The 22,593-nt window shown below is 41.9% G+C and overlaps 1 protein-coding gene across 13 annotated transcripts in view; it reads left to right on the forward strand.

The window, feature by feature from the left end:
- RASSF6 (Ras association domain family member 6) overlaps positions 1 to 22,593 on the forward strand; it is a 93,758-nt gene that overhangs the window by 68,370 nt on the left and 2,795 nt on the right. For 4 of the 13 annotated variants that reach the window (XM_040557061.1, XM_040557055.1, XM_040557056.1 and 1 more), the window contains 10 exons: positions 9,804 to 9,893; positions 10,685 to 10,756; positions 15,757 to 15,835; positions 16,675 to 16,826; positions 18,812 to 18,903; positions 19,339 to 19,523; positions 19,897 to 19,998; positions 20,849 to 20,900; positions 21,909 to 22,027; positions 22,115 to 22,212. In XM_040557061.1, coding sequence (XP_040412995.1) covers positions 9,823 to 9,893; positions 10,685 to 10,756; positions 15,757 to 15,835; positions 16,675 to 16,826; positions 18,812 to 18,903; positions 19,339 to 19,523; positions 19,897 to 19,998; positions 20,849 to 20,900; positions 21,909 to 22,027; positions 22,115 to 22,212 — 1,022 coding nt within the window. In that variant the 5' untranslated portion in view covers positions 9,804 to 9,822. Of the gene's footprint in view, positions 1 to 2,423; positions 2,446 to 4,863; positions 5,095 to 9,803; positions 9,894 to 10,684; positions 10,757 to 15,756; positions 15,836 to 16,674; positions 16,827 to 18,811; positions 18,904 to 19,338; positions 19,524 to 19,896; positions 19,999 to 20,848; positions 20,901 to 21,908; positions 22,028 to 22,114; positions 22,213 to 22,593 lie in introns of those variants that run through there. The other 9 variants (XM_040557064.1, XM_040557062.1, XM_040557065.1 and 6 more) reach the window with 7 other exon arrangements.

A 22,593-nucleotide genomic window follows, 5' to 3' on the forward strand; every position in this document is an offset into this window, starting at 1 on the left:
GTGCTTGAACAAATGACTTAGAAGTGTCAGCATGTTCTTCATACTTTTTATCGGGGTACCTGACCTGAGAAGACAATGGGGTAGCTGATCTCTTTCTAGGTGACTTGTGGTTCAATCTCCTAGATCTCCTAGTGACACTGTGTCTACTAAGAGGTTATTTTCCCTCAGTATTGATGAAGTTTCATCATTTTATGCCATCAGGAGATTTGGTTGAGTAAATTACAGTCATGTAAAATATGGAGGAGATAACAAATACCTTTATATCACATGCTTTTTAATAAAATTAATTTATAATCTCAGTAAAACATCTGCAGTTTCCCCATCTTGTTTTGTCCTTACCAGATAACTAGTAATAGCACAAGAGGAATGGCCTCAAGTTGCGCCTGGGGAGATTTAGATTAGATATCAGGAAAAGCCTTTTCTCTCAAAGAGTGGTCAGGCACATGAATGGCCTGCCCAGGGAGGTGGCGGAGTCACCGTCCCTCATGGTGTTCAACAAGCGCCTGGACAAGGTGCTACGAGATATGATTTAGTAGCTTAGTGGGTAGTATTGGTGATAGGAGGATGGTTGGACTAGATGATCTTGTAGGTCCTTTCCAACCCCATGTTTCTATGATTCTATGATTTTCTTGAAGTTTGTAAGTTCTTATAATGCTGGGTAGCAAGGTTGTCAGTCTTTGTTCATGTTGCTTCCACTTGGTGTCCCTATGCAGAATGTCTGAAGAAAACGTATTTTCTGTTGACAAGTATGAACGGAATGATGCCTAGAAATCTGGACTACTTTTTTTAACCACTAAAGTGTTTACATAAATGATGATGAGGTGTTTACATGAATATTATCTCACCCATATCCAACCTAACATTAAACTAATTTAACATTAGGAGGTTTTTTGATTCATAAGTATGGTTCAGCTTCAATCACTATGAAGCAGCAATATTTATCTTATTTTAGTAGTATGCTGCACTATATCTTGGTAGTACAGCGTACAGTAGTGACACTCCTGAAATGCAGTTTACTTTCAAATATATCTTGCATTTTACAGAGAAAAAAAAAAAACAACCTTGCTGCTGAGCTTTTCTGTGAAATTTGCCAGAGACCTGCGTGTGCTCAGGGTATTTTTAAAATGAGCAGAAAAGAGGGGACAGTCCACATTATGACTCAGCTTCTTTAACAAAGAAGTAACTAAAGGAAAATTATTAGCATATTGGAAATGGCAGTCAGGTGCTATAGTCAGATGACCCTCAAATGATCGTTACAGAGGAGTGACCAGAGCATAAAAACATCCTATAAGGGGCATGTGAGGAAGAGTTGGTATTGTTTTAAGGGTTGGGGAATATGTAAGGTCTTGATTATAGAACTAAAGGGGTGGGTGGTGGAGGAAGGCAGACTTTGAGGGTCTTATTTTGAAGGCAGAAGACATTCATAGATAGAAAGATACTTAAGAACAAATCAGAGGAAGTAGTGTTTTATAGAAAACTCTGTAGTTGACTTTGGTTTAGATCTGGAAATCTTGAGAGTAAAGAATTGAGTTTGGAAGCACTGTGAGAGTGGGTTGGGGTTTTTCTCCCAGTGGGCTGTAATGTAGTGAGAAGCTGTGTGACTGCTGCTCTTTTGTGTGGCAGGTTGTCCTCTGCCCTTAACAATATTGTTTAGCTCTAGGCAGTGAGAATGTGTGTATGGCTTTATGAGACTGTGTTATCAAATGGATGACTTCATGGGATATAGGATCAAGTTATGATGCATGACTAAAGCTGTTTTAGTCTCTGAAGTTGGACCTGCCCTGGCTCATGAGGGCAAAGGCAGGTAGCTTTTTACTCATAGAAAGATTAGTGCCTGAAACATTCCTGCTTTCTTATCTGGGTAGAAAGCCATCACTGTTGGTACATGTACTACCACAAACAGCAGGTCTGCTCTTCCTTCTCTGTACTATTTTTGAAATTAAGAACTTCTGGCCCTCAAAAGTCATATAATGGTATGTAGAAGGGATTATGGCCCACAGGAGATAGCCTTGTAGTGGATGTGTGTTTTGCGTATTTAGTGATTTGAGCTAATCATCTGTTTCCTAGTTTCTGCTCTGGGCCATGCTTATCAGCTGTGCCAGCGAGACATGTCCTGGCACAGGAATATTGCTGTTGGCAGTAGGGTGTGATGACAGAAGATAATATTGTTAAAAAACAGGAGGCCCTTTGCAGGGCAAATCCACTTGTTCTGAATTCCTTGGTTTATTGCTATTATCAGTGCAATCCTCATGGTAATTTCTGTAATGTGAAGCAAAGCATTTGTGAACTGATACCTGTTGATTCACGTGAAATTCTGATCTTGTCATTGGAAGCTGCATCTTTGCCTTGTAGTGTCTGGCTCAAGAGGTCCAAGCAGCATTTTCCCCAACTGGGATCAATGTTGGTCTGAAGTTGTCCAGGAACAGCTGTTAGCAAATGATACAGGTGATTTTCTTTTTCATTGTGAAGCAGAGAAATCTCTTGTGATCTCATGCATATCCTATTGTGTTTTCAGAACACTGTCACTGAAGTCCAGCATAGCTGTATGATCTTGCCATGGCCAGCTTGTTTACTCTGATTGCATCCTGTAAAAGCAGGAGAAGAAACTCTTTTTTTTTTCCCACTGTTGGAAATATTCTTCTAGTTCTAGCAGTTGGACAGTTAATGATCTGAGGCCAGGTTATAAGACAGCTGGAACTCCAACCTCCAATTATTTACTAACTTAAAATGATTTACATTAATCATGCAAGGAACCAGAAAAGTACCACAGCCCTAAGGACTCAAGGATCACTGTATTATCTGCCTGTTTGGAAGAAAAATCATGGTTACCCTTTGATTTAAGGGCTGAAATAATATTATCAAGTTATGACATTCTTAGTTATCCAAGGCACATGAACTACAGTTACTAAGAGGGATGAGCAACGATGCTTGCTCTGCATGAGCTGACTTATTTCTCCTGAGAGGAATAGGAACATTCTCTCCTTCTTGTAATTGACTGTAAGCTAACCATTGCTTTGTGGTCCTAAAGACATCTTTTTCCTATGTAACACTTATTCCCAGCCTGCACTGATGAGTCTCCACAAAGTAGTTAGCACTTAATTGCATGTAATGAGATCAGAAGTGGGACATGGGTGCAAGTAGCTAAGTGTGAGAATAAAAACTAGACGCAAGCCTGAGACACGTTCACCAATCCAATATGAAAATCAATCCATCTGGTTTAAGTGGAAGTGAGGACTATAGCCCTTTATTACAACATTTTCTATTATGGCTTTAGTATATTACAGACATTTTTTGCATGAACCTAAGTAATTACTACATAGGGTTTTCAAAACTTACTTGTAAATGTTAACATATCTATAACAATTTCATAGAATGGCTGGGGTTGAAGAGGACCTTAAAGATCATCTAGTTTCAACCCCCCTGCTCATTTATATGAATCCTTTTCATTAAAAAGAAAACACTGCCACCAAACACTTTAAATATTGGTTATCAGGATGAACACCAAACGGGTAACCTCACATTGCTCAATTATAAGCTGCTGACCTGGCCCTCAGCTCCCAAAATACGTGGTTAACTCTTGGCACTGGCCAGCTTCATGATGTCAGTGTCCAGCAGGGTGGCATAGTTGTCAGCTACAGATCGATTTGACTTCATCTTGTTTTAGGAATTTGAAAGGAGGCTGTGCTTTCTCTCTGCTCTAATCTGGGACTGTCAGGGAGAGTGCTCAGGTGTCTCAAGCTGTTGACAGGAAAAAAAAAAATCACACTTCTGGATTTAAACAAGTTGAAGTTGTACAGGTTTGTGCTCAGTCATTGAGGAAAAGCTGGAGCAGCTCCAGAAGTGGAGCTTGATGTGAAGTGCCAAGCTCACTGCAACATGGAGCTGCTTTGCTGTTGTGAATTGAGCAAAAATCCCTGTATGTTCACCCATTCGTGTGTTTTGAGAAACTTCTTTCTATTATACAAACCAATAAAATTCTTATTTAAACATTTTATTCCGGGTGTAGGGCTAGAAGCTCTACAGCATAGACTATAATCCCAAATATTAAGTCCATTTTGTTGCATGTATAGCTGTGAGTCTAGCTCTTGAGAGGAGTACACCAGAGGATAAGGATATGAGCAGAGATCAAATATTAATGGGTCTGTTCTGCCTGTCTCTAACATGAGATGATACAAGCCAGAAGTAACTCGATGTTACTCACGGTATAGTAGGACTGGTATGAAGACAAATTAAGGTTCAGTATTTGTCATGCTCTTCTCTCTGTGGCCCAGTGATATTCAGTTTTAGGCTTGATCCTTTGAATAAATTGCTTGCTAAAAATGGATGGGCAAACAGTGGGAGTTTCAAAGGTCTGTGTTCTTTTTTTTTTTTTTTTTTTTACAGCTCAAACATCTGTTTATATGATTAGCTGCTTAGCAATTAAGCTGAGTAGCGGTGCTTTCTCTCCTACAGACTCAACTCTTGCCCAGTGAATAATGTAAGGTATCTTAAGCAAGAAATTGAGTTTATAGCTGAGCATGATTAAGTGATCAAGCTATGTTGACACAATTTTTGTCATAATGTTATAAACCCATGTACTTAGACATCACCTGATTGTATGCTTTTGTTACTCCACTAAACACTAGAGACTTAAGCATATCCAGAGAAGGAACAACCACTTTATCCAATGGATTAGAAAACTGACATGACAAGAGTTTAAAGCATGACAGTGCTTTCAGCACAGGATGTTTCAGGGTGAACTCTGTCAGCAAATAATTGCTAAGAGTCAGCAGGTTGCCTCTCATTACAAAGTTAGTGATTAAAGCGTTAACCGGAGCCTCCCTGTAGGTGTAACCGTGACTCAGGGAGTGCTCCTGTCAGAGGCTGGGAGGAAGGAAAGTGGGTAGGTAAATGCTCCCGACATGCACCGAGGTGCGGGGAGTGTCCTGGGTTACCAGCACTCTCAGTTTGTTGAGCAAAATAGTAATTACCAGCTCTGTGGGTTCCATAAGGTACAGAGGCAGCTGTCAGCTAGTGCCGTGCTGTCATGCCTCTCCCAGGGCTCAGCGCAAGGTACGTGAAACCCCTCTGCTTCTCTTCTGCTCACACGCGCAGGTAAGTGAAACGTGAGGCTGGAGCTGTTCTGCTCGCTGTGTAACCTGCAGCGTCAGTAGAAAGCAAGGTCCTTCGCAGTCATCCAGAACTCGAGTCAAATTCCTTTCAGGTAATTAGGGTGCCGGAGGGAAGGAGAAATGTTCAGTCAGTCAGAAATTCTCATAAAAAGTTCCGAAATCTCAAGGCATGAGTCACTTGTGATAAAATAGGCGGATAATAGGCAGTGCTGCTGCTCGCTGCATATGTGGGCACGAGCCTTCGCTGCCCGTCGCTCAGTCGCCAGAGGGACTGTAAAGGTTACGGCGGTCACCTTGTCTGCTCTTTATAGTGAGTAGAAGCTACCTTTCCTAAGTGACCTGAAATAGCAAGTAACTTCGTAGTAACGGGTGCTTCATGTTTGAAATCCGTTTGGTGCAAGCCCAGCTGTGTAATCATTGCTGGTGCAAAGGGAGGGAGCCTGTGTTATCTTTCCCTCTGAATGCTGAGGGGCCGCGTTCCCCGATAAACAACGACTGACTTTGGGTTTCAGTAATCCAAGCCAGTTCTGAGAGTGCCTGAGCAGAGGGCTTGCACTGTTTTGTGTGTTCGAGTGGTGCAGGGTTCTGTGCTGTAACAGTACATTTTTTTAACTGAAGTGTAAAGAAGTCTGGAATATTAAAAAAAAAACTTATCTTCAGCTGGGAAAAATGCAAGTGTTGGGAATAAGTTATTTTTGATTAGACCTTTGCTTTGGGGTAAAGCCATATAATTTCAGAAAAAAAAAAAACTCAAAAGCATAAAGGCTCGTAGAATTAGAGTTGTGGCTAGGTAAAGACCTTATTCTGCTGATACTGAATGTCTTATGTACATGAATAAGCCCTAAACTCATATTTTTTTAGAAATAATGGTTCAAAAATATGCTAAGTAACAGGCACCACCGAGTGTAGAAGATGACTTAGGTATTTGTATGTGCCGTCATGCCTGCAGTGCAAAGGTTGTGCCGTACAAAATGCTATATGTATGTTTGGCTGATAGCTAAGTAAATAGAAAGCTGAGCCTTGTGGTTTCTATATGAGAAAGTGAGAGTGCTCACACCATCCTGATATCCTGTATTCTTGGAATGGCTTTGGGAAGCACAGGGTCAAAAGACATAGAAATCTTCAGATGTTTTTGTGGGTTTACTTTTTTTTAACACTGGTAGGAGCGCTGTATAGCACACTGATGGCTCTGCAGTCCCCATCTTAATATATAGATGTGCCAAAAAGCACATCCAGGCAGGAGCATCCAGCCTCTTCCCTAGGCTGTTACATACAAATTCAAATGCTGCTTTGCTGCTCCTCCTTGGCTTAACTCTGGGGGTTGGGTGGCCCTCTCCTACCAGCCCTCCTGCTGCAGCCACCTCCTTTTATCCTTGTGTAAAAATCTGTGTGGATGCTTGCTCTTACGTTTGCTTTGTCACTGAACCACTGTCCTGTCCCTGTGCTGTCCCCTGAAGCAAAAGACTTTAGAATCACTGCATTTAATAACACGAAACAAGACCTGTCATCTTCCCTTCCACTAACAGTTGGACTTTTTCTTGGGAAGAAACATTTCAAGTGAGAGAAATCTTATACCAAAGGAAAATCCCATACGGTTGTTAGATTTGTCGTGTACCCTGATGTGGCTGTTGATCCTCTCATAACTTTGGAATTGTGTAGCAGCCTGATTTTCCTTATTTACCTAGATTTCTCTGATAGTGGCAATCTTTGATGTCTCATTTTGCATCTGCCTCACCTCTCACTCCTGTTTTCCCTCTGTTTCTTTCATTTCCTTCCAGTTGTATTTTAGGTTTCATTCTTCCTCCACGTGTGAAATTTCTTCTTAGTTAAGTCTCAGGCCATGAGGTTGGCCCAGACAGGGTCTGACAACAAGGCCTTGCCTATCTGAGGGGATCTTGTGGTTCTAGTCCAATTTAACATAATGTGGAGACCTGTTTGATACGAAGCAAGTCAGGAGATATGGTTGGATAGATGGCCATGGTCTTACACTGTTGGAAGAGCTGGAAAATCAGCAATTTTTGATTATTTCATATTGAAGGGAACAATGGAAAAAAAAATCCCCCTCATCTCTTCAGCTTGCTTCCTCAAATAGCTGCAGGGAAGTGACATGTAAGAAAAACAACAAAATACCAGGCAGTGACAGAAAATGTGACAGCCCTGTGGATTTAGGAAGTGCAAGTCTAAATATGCTGTCAGCTGCAGTGCCATGTAACTGTGCTGGGGAAGTCACTGCACGCTCTCAAGCCACAGGTTTCTGGGATAATTACAAATCAGGGCCGTAGGATGTTTTAATGACATTTATTTGCTTAAATGGTGTTAATACCTTGCATGAAACACCAAGTGAATAAACATAGCTCGTGGACACATGCTGATCCCTTGGGGAACTCCTTCTCTGTGACAGGAGCGTGTCACATGTAACTCCGAGGGCAATGCATGAATTCATTCAGCTGCCAGGGAAGCCCCCTGGCTTTTTGGGCAGGGCTGTCCCTTCGATCCTGCTGCTGCCAAGGAGCCAGCACCAGGGGTGAGCTCCTGGTTTGGAGTCTCCGCGTCATTCAACTTCTAAGCGCCAGCCAAAACACACTGGTGGGAAGGGCACGTGGGGGGGAAGTGTGTTAGCTCTAGGGTGTGCAGGTAGAAATGTGTTGGACCATCCTGATGAGCAGCAGTGGTCAGAAGAGTGAGGAAGGTGGAACGAGTGTTTGCTGGGCTTCTGCACCAGTTATTGGGAAGAGGCCTGGTTTTGTCCATGGCAATTGTCCAGTGAGGGAAGGAAAAGGGGGAGGCGTTGGTGAGGGGCCATTGCCATCACCAAATCCACTTTGGTTTCAGTGTCAGTGCTTCAGTGGCAACCAGCAGACTTAAGGTATGCTCAATGATTCCTGAGGCAAATTTAGTTAAGAACCTGGCACTACTGAGCAGAATAGGTAGTTCAGCAATAATCTCCTTTTTGTGTAAAGATGACTCCTCTCAGTCCATAGAGATAAGCTTTTTCCTTCATATGAATCATTTTATGGTCAAATTTCTACCCAGAAGTATGCAGCTCTGAGCAGTGGAGCTCGCCGGAGTCACTGCTCTGGCCACTAGCCACCTGGCTACCTGCTCTTCTTCACAAGTTGCTTCCTGACAGATGGCAGGACGCTCGAGCCTATATCCAGTTATTCAGGTGCCAATGTACACAAACTCCTCTGCATCTTTTAAACCCATTTTGAAATGAGGTTGGCATGGGCAGTTGATTCAGCTAGAGGTATTAGTAAATCGTGTAAAAGCAGATTTCAAGGTGTGGCCAGTGGTTACTGCACTCACTTGAGAGGCCAAGAAACAACATTATTAGTCTGGGGTGCAGCAATCTTTTCTGTATATACAAAGGCATCTCTGGACAAAAGTCCTTGGGCCCGCTCAGTAGTCAGATGAATTTCACCTTTATGTGGATGTCACCCAAAGCGCAGTGGGTTTATGGGGACCGTCGCACTGTTTTCAATGAGCCTTTGCTCAAGCACTGTTTGAACCCCCATCTGCTCGTGTAAGGCTCATTTCAGTAGTGCACTTGGATTTTAGGGGTTGTGAAATAGCTTCTGACAGCACTCTTCTATATGTTTTGTAGGTGGAAGACAATGTATTTTTATGCAGAACATGTCATTTGTCCACATTTTTTTCAGAAGTCATGCATCTTTGACTATGGCAACTTTGACATGTAACTTCAAAAAAGCAGCGCACTGGTGTAGAATCTTTTTTACATAAACTATTCCCTTTTTCAGCTAGCTGTGATCTTCTTAAGCTTTAATTTCCTTTCTAAATGGATTTCCTGGATGCTACTTGTCATTGGTACTGTTGACAATGAACGGATTTTCAGATGGCTTTTACTGGGCTGCCCTGTGCAGTCTAACACCAGACTTAAGCCCATCTCCTGGCATAAGTGCAAATGGACATCAAGTGCTGCTGGACAAATTCCTCTGTCACAGCGCCTGAGTAAGAGAGAAATAAAAGTGGAGTAATTGACTTGCAGCGCAGTCCTTGGGGTTTCTACTGCTTGTGATGTGATTCACTTTTCCCTGTTTGCCACTTCTAGGGCTGATTTTTTCAGTGCAGTACCAGTTGTCAATCTTGAGTCTCTGAGTCTCTTTGGTTCCTTTGCTCTGTCTGCCTTTTCTTCTAATACCTGAGGGTGGATGAAAGCAGCCAAGACTCCATAATTAAGCGTATTCAAGAATGTACTGTTGGAGTCTCATGAGCCTGGCTTTTTGCCTACACAATATGCTGAAATCGCTGCGCGGAGATCTGTAAATTGTATTGCTACATCACTTTAATTATAGCCTTGTTCTTGCTTTAATATTGCAGCTGGCTTCTTTGTGTGCTGCAGGATGCTGCCAGTGAGCAACACTTCTTCTCTTGCCTAGTCCTACAAACCTGGTTAAGCATGGCTTGCTGAGTCACTTTTTTTTTGGTGACCCTGGGCAATGCTCTATCCATAATTAACAAATGAATCCTAAGCAGTAAATGGGTTTTAGTCTACTAAGGAGTGGAAAATATTTGGATATTAAGGATAAATACAAAGCAGCCGAAATATGTATATTTAAGCCCATAGCTTGAGAGTCTGGGTCTGTTTTGCTTTGCAAGCTAAGGCTTCGTTGTTGTGTTTACCATTCAGTCTTAGTGACATTGGTGGATGTAATTTTTTTTCCTTTTGTTTAGTTTCATCTCCTCTGAATAAATGAAGAAAGTGACTATGAAAGCACAGCATCTACCTTCTGTTGCCATCAATGAGGAGAAGTTTATAACCAGGTAAATTACTAAAAAAAATAGTAATAAAGTAATGACTTCGCTCTACTCAAGTTACTCTATATTAATTCATTAACAGGATTCTGTAGAGAGCTGAGCCTATGGGCAGCTCCAGCAGCAATGCCTGCAGCTTGCTTCCTGTGAAGTGTCTATAGAACAAAGTGGCCTTTTATACTGATTCCAAAAAACAGAGCACTAAATCTTTTGGTCTGTGGACTATGTTTATTAGGTAGAACAGCACTTTCAAAGGTACTGAAATAAAATTTCAAATTAGGGAAGACGACCTTCCTGTCTTGGAAATTTATTGAAACGGAACGTGGATTCCAGTGTTTAATGTGAGTTCTACTAGTTTGAAGCATGGGGCTTGGTTTCGAGCCCCCGATGGCAAGGTTTCTTTGCAGAGAAAGATGTATCAGGCTGCCAGTTCTGTTCTGTGGCGAGCAGAAGTTCTTGAAACTATTTAGAAAAGGCTTGGAACTGTACACGAACTGTATTTCATGGGATACTTTTCCACAGTTAAATCTGTCTGTTAGGAATTTTTCCTAATGTTCCCATATACCCTGAGCCTCCTGGTGTATGGTTCCATCACCTTGTTAGGGAATGGCTTTTTCCCCTGTTGTCCAGAGCACAGGAGCTGGAATAAATGGCAGTTTTCTCACATCATTTCTATCCCTCTTGACATTACTGTGGGAGCATGGGAGAAGCTAATTAAATGCACCCAGGGATGGGGCCCGTGGTAGAATTTCTCTAACTGCACTAAATATTTTTATCTGAACTTTGATACTCTTATACAGGTTATGTGAAGTGCTGTTGATTTCTCCCTTTTTAAAGAAGGTCATCAGAGCTCTGCCCAAAGCACGCAGGCAGTAAGTGCAGCCTGTTTCTCCTAAATGCTTGTTCCCTTTATGCTGCTACTGCTTTGGCACATGGTGGTTTCATGTCAGAGGTAATTAGTCTGTGTTAATATTCATGTGCTTGGTATACAAAAGCATTTGGATGTGTTCCAGATGAAGCAGTGTCTTCATATCTCTAGGTATTCCGTGCACGCTCAAACTTCAAACTCCCTTCCATCACAATTTGCAGACTCTTGTCCTTCTCCACCTTGAACTGGCTTTCATGCAACCTCTCTTCCAGCTGTACCATGGAAATCATGCTGATGTGGCAGGCCTGCTGTTTGAGGATTGCAGAATGGCTGGATCAAAAGGGAGACCAAGGCTTGGCTGGCTAAAACATCATGTGTCTGAGCACAACTGCTATAAATATCCAGGGGTAAATGCATAGGTCTCAGGTGAGAGGAGGACACAAGTGAACTGTCCGGGATTAGTGTTTGGAGTGAACATGTGATGCTTTCTCTTGTGGTTTACCACAAGGGCGCTTGACCTTACTGCTCCCTTGTATCCTGCCTTCATTACTGAAGAAACTGGTGAGGCTGCAGTAAATGCCACCTTTTGGGAGTTTGGCAGTAAGTAGTTTTTCCAGTTACTTAGCTTTGGCTTCATTAATCGCTGTGTTTGGCTATTGTCACGAAGGCATGCTCTGAGGAGCAGTATTGCAACACAAGGGAGCCACTGATTTTTCTGGCAGTGTAACTCTGAGGAGATGGCCATCTGCCTCCATTAGGGCAGTCCTGGGGCCTGCTTAGTGAAGATGGGCTACACTGAGACTCACTGTGGAACTAGCAGACTGGTAGGTGTGTTAATTCTTTCTGGGGCTAAAAGAAGAAAATATCCTTGTCTCTCTATTACACAAGGACAAAGAGGTCTGTGTGGGTTACTGTCAAATCTCTCCCTCGGGGCTTTTCTAATGGCTTGCCTGGTTTGTCACTGTCTGTTGCACTAATGCAAGAGTGAAACCCGGAAGATTTGTTTATGCAAACTTCTGTGGAAGTTAATAGGAAGGCAAGAAACAAAAAATCTCAGAGCTCTCTCTGCTAAAGGTTGAACAGAGCCTGTCCCACAGATTACCCTTACCACATCACTCTGCTTTTAGCCTGGGACTTTGCCTTTGCAGCTGACATGGCCTATGAGATGGGCCTCAGAGGCAGACTCAAGCCCTTAGCTTTTCCCTCGTCTGTCCTTGGGGAACTGACTTATACAACTTTCCACTTGGAAAAAGCTTGCTAAATAACAGCTGTCAGAGAAATGATTGCCCAAGATATTAGGCTGTGAAGTATAAAAAGATTTAAGTTTTCAGCATCTTGAAAGCAGGATCAGCAGATCTATCACAACATCTGTCAATCAAAAATATGGATCTCATACTTGGACCTTTGTCTTGCGTTGCATCTGGATTCTGCCTGTGTATGAGGCCAAGATGTGCTTAATCTTGCTTACCTCTAGCCAGTGTGAGGAGAATTTTGCTTGTACCTGATTCATATCGAAGTGTGTGGCAACTTTCCATTTCGGAGGGATGACATGAATATAATCCCCCACGGCTCACGGAACGAGGAATGAGTTGTTCCAACACAATGGAAAGAAGGTCTTTCACCACCCGTATTTATAGGATTTAAAATTGAAGTGACTTGAAGATGTTGAAAATGCTGCTTTAGGGGCCAACAGGGTTGATAACGCCACTTCAAAATATATTTTGGAAGTTGTAGTAAGTTAATGAAGTAAATAATTTACATCCAGTCTCAGAAGGGAATGCAGTTAACCTTGCTGAGTTCAGTGGTGCAGACCTTGCCCTCATATGACCTGCTGAATAAAAGCCCTGTTTCTCTTTTCCCTTTCCCTCCCTCTCACAGGGATGGAAAAGGATCACCAAGCAGCAGGGCACAGCCAAGTTCAATTTATTAAGTGGAGCAAGCAGGAGATAAGCTATAACAGGGAAAGATACTCACATGCTTGCTGCCCCATTCCAAACACACACACATTAACCATTTCCCCTGCTCCCCCCAGCTTGCTCTGCGGTGTGTTAGCAGCCTGGCCTAATGGGAGGCATCCCTGCCCATGGCAGGGGGGTGGAATTGGATGATCTAAGGTCCCTTCCAGCCCAAACCGTGCTGTGATTCAGCAGTCTGGCTGGGGAAGGCCATGCTCCCCAGTGGCATGTATTGGTCCCACCACCAGCGCTCTGCTTCAGTAAGTGTCAGGAGTTTATCTGTGCGAGCACTGCCCCATCCACTGAAGGGAGAGGCAGGTGCTACAGGTCTGTGCCCCGTGTGGGCACTGCAATAGAGCTCCACGTCGTGCTGTTCAGAGACACTCTTGGCCGGATGTTTTGGATACACAAGTGGTGAGAGGTGACTGAGACACGAGGCAGCTGCTTTGAGCTCTCAGGGAGACTGTGGACAGCAGAGGCTGAAGACGGAAGAAGAGGGCAGGTGTCACAAGCCACAGAAGAGGGTGATGTATGCCCTTGTAGTCAGACTGTATGATGGAGCTGCAGGAGAAGATGCTTTTGTTGTCTAATTGTTGTCACTTAAAATCATATGCACCAGTTTCTACCTGCATGTATTTCTTTGTATAATCCATTATTCTTCTATTTTCTTGTACTGATTTCTTGGATTTCTTACATTCTTAGGTGCAATACCCTGAGCAATGCTGTCTTTTATTGCACTTATTGATGTCACAATCTGATCATAGAGATGCTATGAACTAATACTCATTTGATCCCTGAAAATGGCCTTCCTAACTGCCTTGCAATGACTGAGAGGCTGGGCACACTCCTAGGAGGGATCACTCTTAGGCTTGTCATCTCTGATAAGGGCGCTGCTGTCACCATTGATAACGTCCCTGTGTATTCTGGGACGTGGGTGTGCTGTGACCGATACAGGAAAACAAACATTAAAAATTCTCCTGAAACTCTTTGTGCCAGTGTTTCCTATTCCCCAAGGTTGTATTGTTAATTCCCTCCTTAAATGTATTTCTCACACAAGCAGGTGTTTAATGCTTTGCATAAGGTCTCTGTCAGTGTAGTCCTGCACCTGGAAGGTTCCTTTGTTTGATTTTCTTGGTGAACTCTGTGACTGTCACAATACTTAAAATGCAATTTCTACTATGCATCGTTCCAGTGTGTGATATGTTTCAGTGACACCGCTGTAAGTCAGTTCTGTAGTTTTTCTACTTACACTCAAAATTGGTGTAGGAGTTGTAACAGCACTTCTGTCAGTACATGGGTCTTGAATAATTTCTCTAAGTCTCTGTGGGACTTCACTGTGAGATGAGCTTTCAGATGCCATTTGTTTTGCTGATGGTTGGGCTGTCATAATATTTCGTATTAAACAAAACATGGAAATACTAGACTCTAGTAGGAAATAAACTTGGTGTCTTCACTTATGACTGAAAGACAGTCCTTTAAGCTATCTTGATTGTTAGTGATCTCATTTAGTTCTTAAAGATTATCAGTGAGACAGAATTTGTACCTTTCCATGCAATTGTTTCCCATGCTTAATTACTCATGCTGATGGAAATTACGTCCTTGAATTATAGTCTAAATAATCTTTAATTGGAATTGGTGTGGGGAAGAGTGCTTATTTCTTGATGATATTGGCTCATACCACTTATCACTCCACCTGTTCTCCTTTGGACTCTTGTCAGTGTGGTGTGTATCCTTCTTCAAAAGCTGTGCTAAAAAGCAGAGTACCTTAACCAAACTCAACCTTGAGCTGTAATTCAAGCAAATTTGCTCTGATGAGGGTGTTCCCATGAGCACCTGCTGTGCGGTGGTTACTTTTTACCCAGCAGCATGGCATTGTGCCCTTGAGACCCACTGGTGCTTACCAGTGACCAGAAGGTGCTTTTCCAGATTGCTAGTGCCCAAGCAATTGCACCCCGTGCTATGTTTGTGCAGTGTGGCATTTATTGTTTCTTCCCTGCTTGCAAGGCCCTATGGGCAGCAGCATCAGTGATGTGGGTTGTCTGCTGAGTGGCTGCTGTCAGCACAGGTGGGAGCAGCTTTTGCACCAGATGTCAGCGTAGAGCTGGCATTGCCCCTGCCCTGTACTTTAGAGAGCACATACTTAAAATCCAGTAGCTGGAGTTATTTCTTTACAGACCAAGTCCCAAAAGGGAGCAGGAGGTGGCTTAGGCCTAGAAATTTGGATGTTCAGCAGTTCTAATTTCATTGCTTTGAAAAGCTATCAAATTTGAGAAGTTTTCTGAATCCCTCTTCTGCAGCATTGTGAAGTTATCAAGGATGGAGACAGGCATTTTCTGCAAAGGTTTTTCTTAATATTAAACTCCAAGGCTCATTAGCACCAGTGGGCCTCACATTGCCTTCTGTGCAGTTTTTTCACAGCAGAAGGTTATGCTGCTTTTTTTTTTTAATTGCAGTGTGGATTTCTGTTTGAAATCTGAGATGATGGGCTTGTTATTAATTCTTGCTTGTTGGCAGATGTTCTCTTCATATCCATCCTTTCTCTTCTGAGCAAAGATTTAACACAAAGCTGTAATGTTGCACGCGGAAGGAAACTGTTTTGTCTAGGCACACTGTAGACATTTTGAAGTCAGAAGAAGTGTAGAAACAACAACAAAAAAAAAAAACATTGAAAACTATCTCATGGAGGAAACGAATTGTAACCTAAATGAAATCTTCTGCAACTCTTGTGTATGGGAGTGCTGTTCCTGTTTGCTTTCCCCTCGCAGCTCTAACAGAAGTCCAAAGTACAAGTTATTCTACGGCAGTGTTATTAATGTCACTTAAGTCTAACTCATTTCCTCTGTGTATCAGGTCTTTAAAGAAGTAACTTATGGACAACCCAGTCTTCTGATGGAATTTTACTTGTGGAAAATGGTGCATTATTAACAGACCTTTACAGATTCAGTGGGTAACACAGATACAGGGTGTTATTCTCACACCTAAGCCCTGGATTTTACAGCAATATACATGTTTAAAAATGATTTTTTTTGTTTGGGATCTTTTATTCTAGAGAGCAGCTCAGTTCTCTCCTGAAGACCTATAACTCTTACTATTCTGATCAAGAAAATCTGCAACTGTCACTTAATCAGGTAAGAATCTGTGCAAATGTAACACAAAGAGCATAAAGTAATAGCAGGAAAAGCACTAATGGGTCTCCTTGAACGTGAACCTTTAGTACAGAGAACGTGCTTGTAACCACAGACCAGGAATGCCCCTTCTGTGGAGACCAGAAGAGCCCACATGGCTGAAGGACTGATGAGGGCCTGAGTCATGCCTCTGATACCAGAGTCCCTGGTTTAGCAGTCTGAATGTTCTTAAGCTTCACAAGCTGTGTTTCTGTTGTTTTACCTATATCAGGACTGAAAGGACATAGAGTAATTCTGGGTAGAAATGGTCTGAAAACGGACAGTTTTCAGCTGTCTTTCCCAGCTCTTTCTGCTGGGACAAAGGCCTAGTGACCAAATTTGATGTCCCCAAGAATGGGCTCTGGTAACATGTTTTGGACTGATGCAGTGCCATGTGTTAGTGAGGATGACTTCATTAACTTTGCCTTCCTTCCTTGCCAGTGCTTGTTCTTCCCCTTTACTGCTTCTTGGCACCCTGGTTCCAGAAGAGCTAGTCATCCAAGGCAGAACAAATAGGATTTGGTTTCTAATTGCATGAAATTATGGAAACGTTGGTAGGGAAGGGCCTCTGGAGGGGTCATGTAGTCCAGCCTCCTGTTTAAATTTGAAATAATGCTGACACAAGACCAGGTCAGCTGTGGCTTTAGCCGAGTTTTGGAAATCACTAAGGAGAGCGATTCCACCACCTGTTCCAGGACTGTGCAAGCCTCAGTGATTTCAGTATATTCCTGTTTCTTTGAGGGGAACTTGCTTCTCCACCTTGATTATTGAGCAGCATTAATTTTTCTTTTTTTTTTTCCCAGCGAGAAGGAAGCGTACCATTTATTGAAGGAATCTTGTCAATATTTTGGGGACTCCGACATCCTATCCGATTAAAAATTCATGATGAGAAGCAGATACCCTCTTTTGTAACCTTAAAGTCAACAGAGAATGTGGGTTTGTTCCCTGGTAGAAGGTAATGTATTAAATTCCGTAAGAAGGAGACAGGCTGACATTTCAAGACACCTCATTTACGTAGCTTCAATGGCTGTAGCTGATTTCATATCCCAAATTCCCTAAAGGCTGTGGTGGTCGATTGCACAGCAATAATCAGTGTCAGGTGTAACTGATCAGGCCTTTCACCAGCTTCTGTTGGGCAGAAAGATTAATCTTTCTAGCATCTTTGACATATCTTTGTCTGGCTTCTAGCTTAAGAATAGTCAAGGAGGAGGCTGCTCCTGTCTATACTGATAATTCCCGTGAAAGTACCGGGAAAATTATGTACATCGGAAATCATTCAAAAAAAAAAGTATGCACATATACATATGTACACCCAATAACATGCAGCTCTTGAAAGATCTCCTGTTGGTACACATTCTACAGCATGAAGCAAAAAGATGGAAAGTTAGTGCCAAGTGGTTGTCTGTCCTAGGGTATCTTACCAGATACTTCAAGTCTGTCATCATTGCTTCTCATGGCTAAGTTAAATTCAGGAAACAAAATACTTACTCCGTGTAAAATCTCATGTTAAAACACATTAGAAATATACACAGACGAGTTGTGCCTTCAGGCAGCTGCCTATGAGATTTTTATATCAGAGTATTCTGTGTTGATCTGAGTCCTGCTAGACTGCCCAGATCTTTATAATTGGTTTAGGTGCTTAGAATATTTTTTTCCTGTTTAAGACGATTTCCAGAGCTTTGATTGGTGAATTTGGAATTACATCTGACAAACTAAAGCTGAGCAATCTGCAATATGGAGGCTGAGCCAATGTTTACCATGATTGAATCCCTGATAAATTCTGTATTTAAGAGCTCCTTTTCTTAGTTATTTGTCATCGTAGTTTGCATGTGGTACATGTTTGAATTGTGGTTTTAATTCTCCCGTTGTTGCAGCTGTGTAGCCCTGATAAAACCAGGGACAGTCTTCTCCCTATCTCTTGCTGTTGAAATTAATGGGTAACCTAACAAGGAGTAACCAGCAAGGAACTTGAGTCTGAGGCAGATCTGGTTCTCTTGGTTGATATTCAGTAGCTCTGCTGATGGTCGGTGCATGTGGCCTGTGTGATATGGTCCAGTCTGGCAGTTCAATTTCTCTTTGCCTTTTATTCCTTCAAAAATATACGACTGGTAGCAGATGTGAATCTTAAGGTAAATATTAATTCATGATCACACAAATGTGAAACTGCCCTGACATGCTTTAAGGTATGCAGAACAGCTTGACTGTTTGATCTTAAATGAACCTTCTAAACACATGGAACAAAGCTGAAATAGTTGTTTGGCATGCTCATTGGAGTTAGAAGAATATTGTTGTGACTGTATATAGGAAATCATTTCTTTTTTTTACTGTTTTCCTACAAATTGGTTTATTCTTGGTCAGAGCAGTAACTGGCTAGAGATTTTATTCAATGAATTATGCAATTAATGTTATGCATAAAGTTGGCTTTAAAATAGGCATTCATCTCAGGAGTTGGGTTGAATTCCCTGCTCCGCCTACACAAATGGTTTGGAAAGCTCAAGAGGGCGGTGTATGTATATGCTACTATAATCTTTCCTGTCCCTGTCTGTGTAACAGAAATTACATGTCCTGTGACTATTTAAATTAGTGTTTTTTCTGTATGCCTGTGTGTTTTCCTACCTGTGATCAATCCACGGCATTGCTGTGCATTATTTGCAGTAATCCTTTACCTGTTTTAAAGGACATCATGCTCAACATTCATCAGGCTCTAAATGGGGTTTTGTTATGTTTGGGATCCCTAGTCATGCCACATTTTATGAGCAGTAATTTATTAGGACATGAACTAAAATTACTTGCTCTGTATTCCACGTTGAAGACTGCAATCGTGTTCTGTAAGGTTTTCAACAGGGATAGAAATGTATTACATGAAGCCTGGCTACAAGATAAATTGAATTCACTGAGTTAATGAGGAATAATTAATTGTAAATATGTTTTGTGTTTTAGCGGAATGACACGTTGGGGAGAATTTGATGATCTACATCGTATTAGTGGGGAGACATTGAAATCTAATGAAGAAAAGCTGAACCCTGAGAAAAGTTAGTGTCTGTGCTCTAATATTCACTAAGAAATTTTGCAATAATAATTTGATATACTAGGTCTTCCCTCTTAGTAAAGGGAAATGCTTCTCCGTCTCTGTCACCTCCATCTATTAGATGCTAGTGAAATAGTGACATGATTGCTTAGTGAAAGCATGGATGTACAAATAAATTTTTAAATGACTGGTGCTTACAGGTTGTCTTTTCACAAAAGAAAAAATTCTCAAGAAGTAAGCAAAATAGCAAACTCTTGCCTGTGTCCACTGCAGGCAGCCTACTGCTTTTTGTCATGTGCCCATGCCCAACTCTCCCGCAAAAATATAAAATAAAATAAATTCCTCCACCACTAACCTTCTTCCTGTGTTGGTGTTGGCAAGGAGGGTGGTGCAGCTGTACAATATGCTGATGCGGTTTCACTTGTTTCATTTTGTCCAGGTTATTCATGTTACGAAAGCAGCACTCTGAAGTCCAAGAGCGAGCAGGAACATGACTGTACTACCCTGCCCAGGGCGGTCAGCGATGCTGCAGCTGTAAGGAAGAGGACCAAGTTCCCCATGATAGCAAGAACAGAAGTGGAAACGCACAGGTTTTCTATTAATGGCCACTTCTACAACTATGAGGTACAAATGTAGATGCTCATCTTTCTTCACCTGAAGTTGGGTACTGGAGCAGAATAAAGCCTCCAGCGAGCTTCTGGACCTCTCCTGCACCCCCTGAGCAAAGAGAGGCACTCCCCCCTTGGTCTCCTGTGTGTGGCCAGGCCTCTGTCACTGGGCTTTGGGCTTTGGAGGGTCGCAGTGGTCCTTCCTCCCCGGGGGAGGCCTTCCCTTCTCCCGGGGATACCGTGTGCCCTTTGCTTTACAGTAACAGTGGCAACATACCTGACAGCTTGCTTTATCCCAGAGCTGTGCTGTTTTAGATCTTCTGGAATCCCAGCCACTAAGTACAGAAGTCCTCAAATTCACGCCCTTTGCTGTTGGTTTTGTTTCCTAGACATCAGTTTTTACTCCAGCTTTTGGATCAGAAACCAAAATACGAATTAACAGCTATATGAGAACAAGAGAAGTAATAGAACAATTGCTTCGAAAGTTCAAGGTAACTCTGCGTGCTTGCAGAAGCCACTACAGCTATGTTCTAGAAATGTTAATTCACTTGAGTGGTGACCCACCAGCGCTGTGTGACAGGCAGGAAATAACTGGAAGTACAGTGTATGAAACAGCTTAGAAAAAATACATGTACAATTTTTAAGGAGAAAGTTGCTTTTATTTTCCAAATGCTTCGTGGCTTTTCATCTAGAAAAGGCATATCAGGTATACAGTTTGCAGTGAAGAAAGAACTGGGGGATGTCTTCTTTATACCTTCTTGCGTTGGAGGGGAAAATGCTGCTGCACCTTCAGCATTACCCAGCACAAAGGATGTTTAATGGACATGGCTGTGCTTCCCTCTAGTGACGGGCTCTAGTAATTAGATTTTTCTTAGAAGAAAAGAGAGCTTTCATTTAGCTCGAGTGCCTGGAATACACGTTATATTGGACCCAGGCACATACAAAGCTCCAAAATGCCACAGTTAAAAATAATACTCAAGGCCAGTTTGTCTGATTTATTTATTTATTTATTTTCCTTGTAATTTTTAAAAACTAAAAAGTTACAGATGCTCCAAGGAAACTCTGGAAAGATCTTTTGTTTTCTAAGATGCTATGTTGCTGCTTTGGGCAATATGGTAGTGTTAGTAAAGATAAGGTAGCAGGGGTACAGGGACAAAGAAAATGCAGCCTAACTTTAGTTCTTACCCAAATCCAGTACCTTTTAACTCATCCATAGACAGTGTCCTAATTACAGGCTTTGATTTAAACATCTGAGTTGAGAAGCAGGCTATATCTGCTGCTGATGCAGTGCTCAGGAGATACATTGGTCAATCTGAATAGCCTTTGGTTTTGTGTTTACAGATAGAAAACAGTCCGCATGAATTTGCACTTTATATTATCCATGCATCCGGAGGTAAGCCAGGCATCACTGTGTGATCATTTCATCTTTAATTATCCTCTGCATATGTGTGGGGGCTGCTGATCTTGGAGCAACAAGATCCATCACAGGCAACTGTCTTTGCTCAGAGTGCCCAGGAAGTGTGGCATTTTGGCTTTTCTTGGGAACCCTTAGATATGTGCGCTTCTCTGATGGAGAGGAAAACCTGAATAATTGTGTCCTGAGTGCTTTCAGAGTACTGCAAGTATGACTGTTTCAGCTAAATAGGCCTTAGGTTTTCCTGTAATTAAAGACTGTTTAGGATGCTCTTCTGCTGTAACTTCTGTTCTGTATGGCTGCATGGCAGCCTTGGGATGCCAGGCTCCAGCTGGCAGTGTTAGGCGATATTTTAATTGAAAAAATGGTACAAGGCTTTTAGAGAGTGCTAGGAGATACTGTCTTTGAAAATGCTGCTGTCTTTGAAATGTTAACCCGATGAAAATCAGACTGGCTAAACATAATTCATTTGGGCTTCACAATTTTGAAACATAGTCTTGGTTCCCCCAAATGCCTAACTGAAAGTACTCAAAATTTATTGGAAAATATACACTTATACAATGTAGTCCAACTCTATTTCTTAATAAAAAGGATTTTTTTCTTAAAAGCAATACCTGAAAGAATGGGAGAGACAACTGAGGGGCATGTGCCTTAAATGTCAAAATAGAAATTTGAAAGGATATTTGAAAATTATGAAGTAGATTTTATTCATGAGTCATTGACAAGCTGGAGCCAGTCTCTTAAATGTGTACTTGGCTACGTAAGTTGCAACTCCTTAGTGTTGTATGTGCCAACATCTTTCAAAATGCGTAGTTCAAATTTAGTTACCACATCCTCTTGAAAATGTTAGAGACTTGCTGTATCTGTAGTAATTGCACATCAGACAAAGATAGGATCTTTGCCAAGAAAGAAGACTTCTGATGGCATGAGGTATTTAGAAGCACTGTTGTATGTTCTGTACATCATCGCATTACCTTTAAATCCCAGAGAAGAAGCAGCTGAGGAGTGGAGACGTTCCCTTAGTGCACAGACTTCTGCAGGGGCCCTCGGAGAAGATTGCCAAGTTTTTTCTCATGGACAGGGATGTGGAAGAGGTCAGCGGCGATGTACGTATATCACCATTCCAACAGTTCACAATATTTTTCCCCAATAGCATACTCACTAATGTGCATTTCTTGTCATCTTCTTGATAGGTTGCTCAGTATATTCAATTTCATCTTCCATTTTTGGAATCAATCCTGCACAGAATAAATGAAGAAGAAGAACAGGAAATTCAACAAACAATTGCAAAGTAAACAGAAGTAAAATTAGAGGGTCACTTTAAGTCCAGGAGAATATTTACAATCATGGGTTGGCTCAATAGACAAATGCATTTATGTAGCAGTGTGCAGTCAGAACGCTGTGCTCTGACTGCTTACACAAAACTTTGTGAGAATTATAATTGTTTCTGTATCCTGCATCCCTAAATGAGCTGTTGCTGTTGAAGTTTCTAGAGTGTATACCAGACTATATGTAGAAGGTTGGAGCTTTCCAGAAAATTAGGAGCCCCAGGGTCGCTTCTGTTGTATTTTGTGATATGTCTTAGGGATGTGGTTTAGTGGAGGACTTGTGTGATCTTGGAGGTCTCTTCCAACCTAGATGATTCTGTGATTCTGTCTTCTGAGCCTTAGAC

The sequence above is a fragment of the Cygnus olor genome, chromosome 4, assembly GCF_009769625.2.
Source record: "Cygnus olor isolate bCygOlo1 chromosome 4, bCygOlo1.pri.v2, whole genome shotgun sequence".
In the NCBI taxonomy this organism is placed as follows: domain Eukaryota; kingdom Metazoa; phylum Chordata; class Aves; order Anseriformes; family Anatidae; genus Cygnus; species Cygnus olor.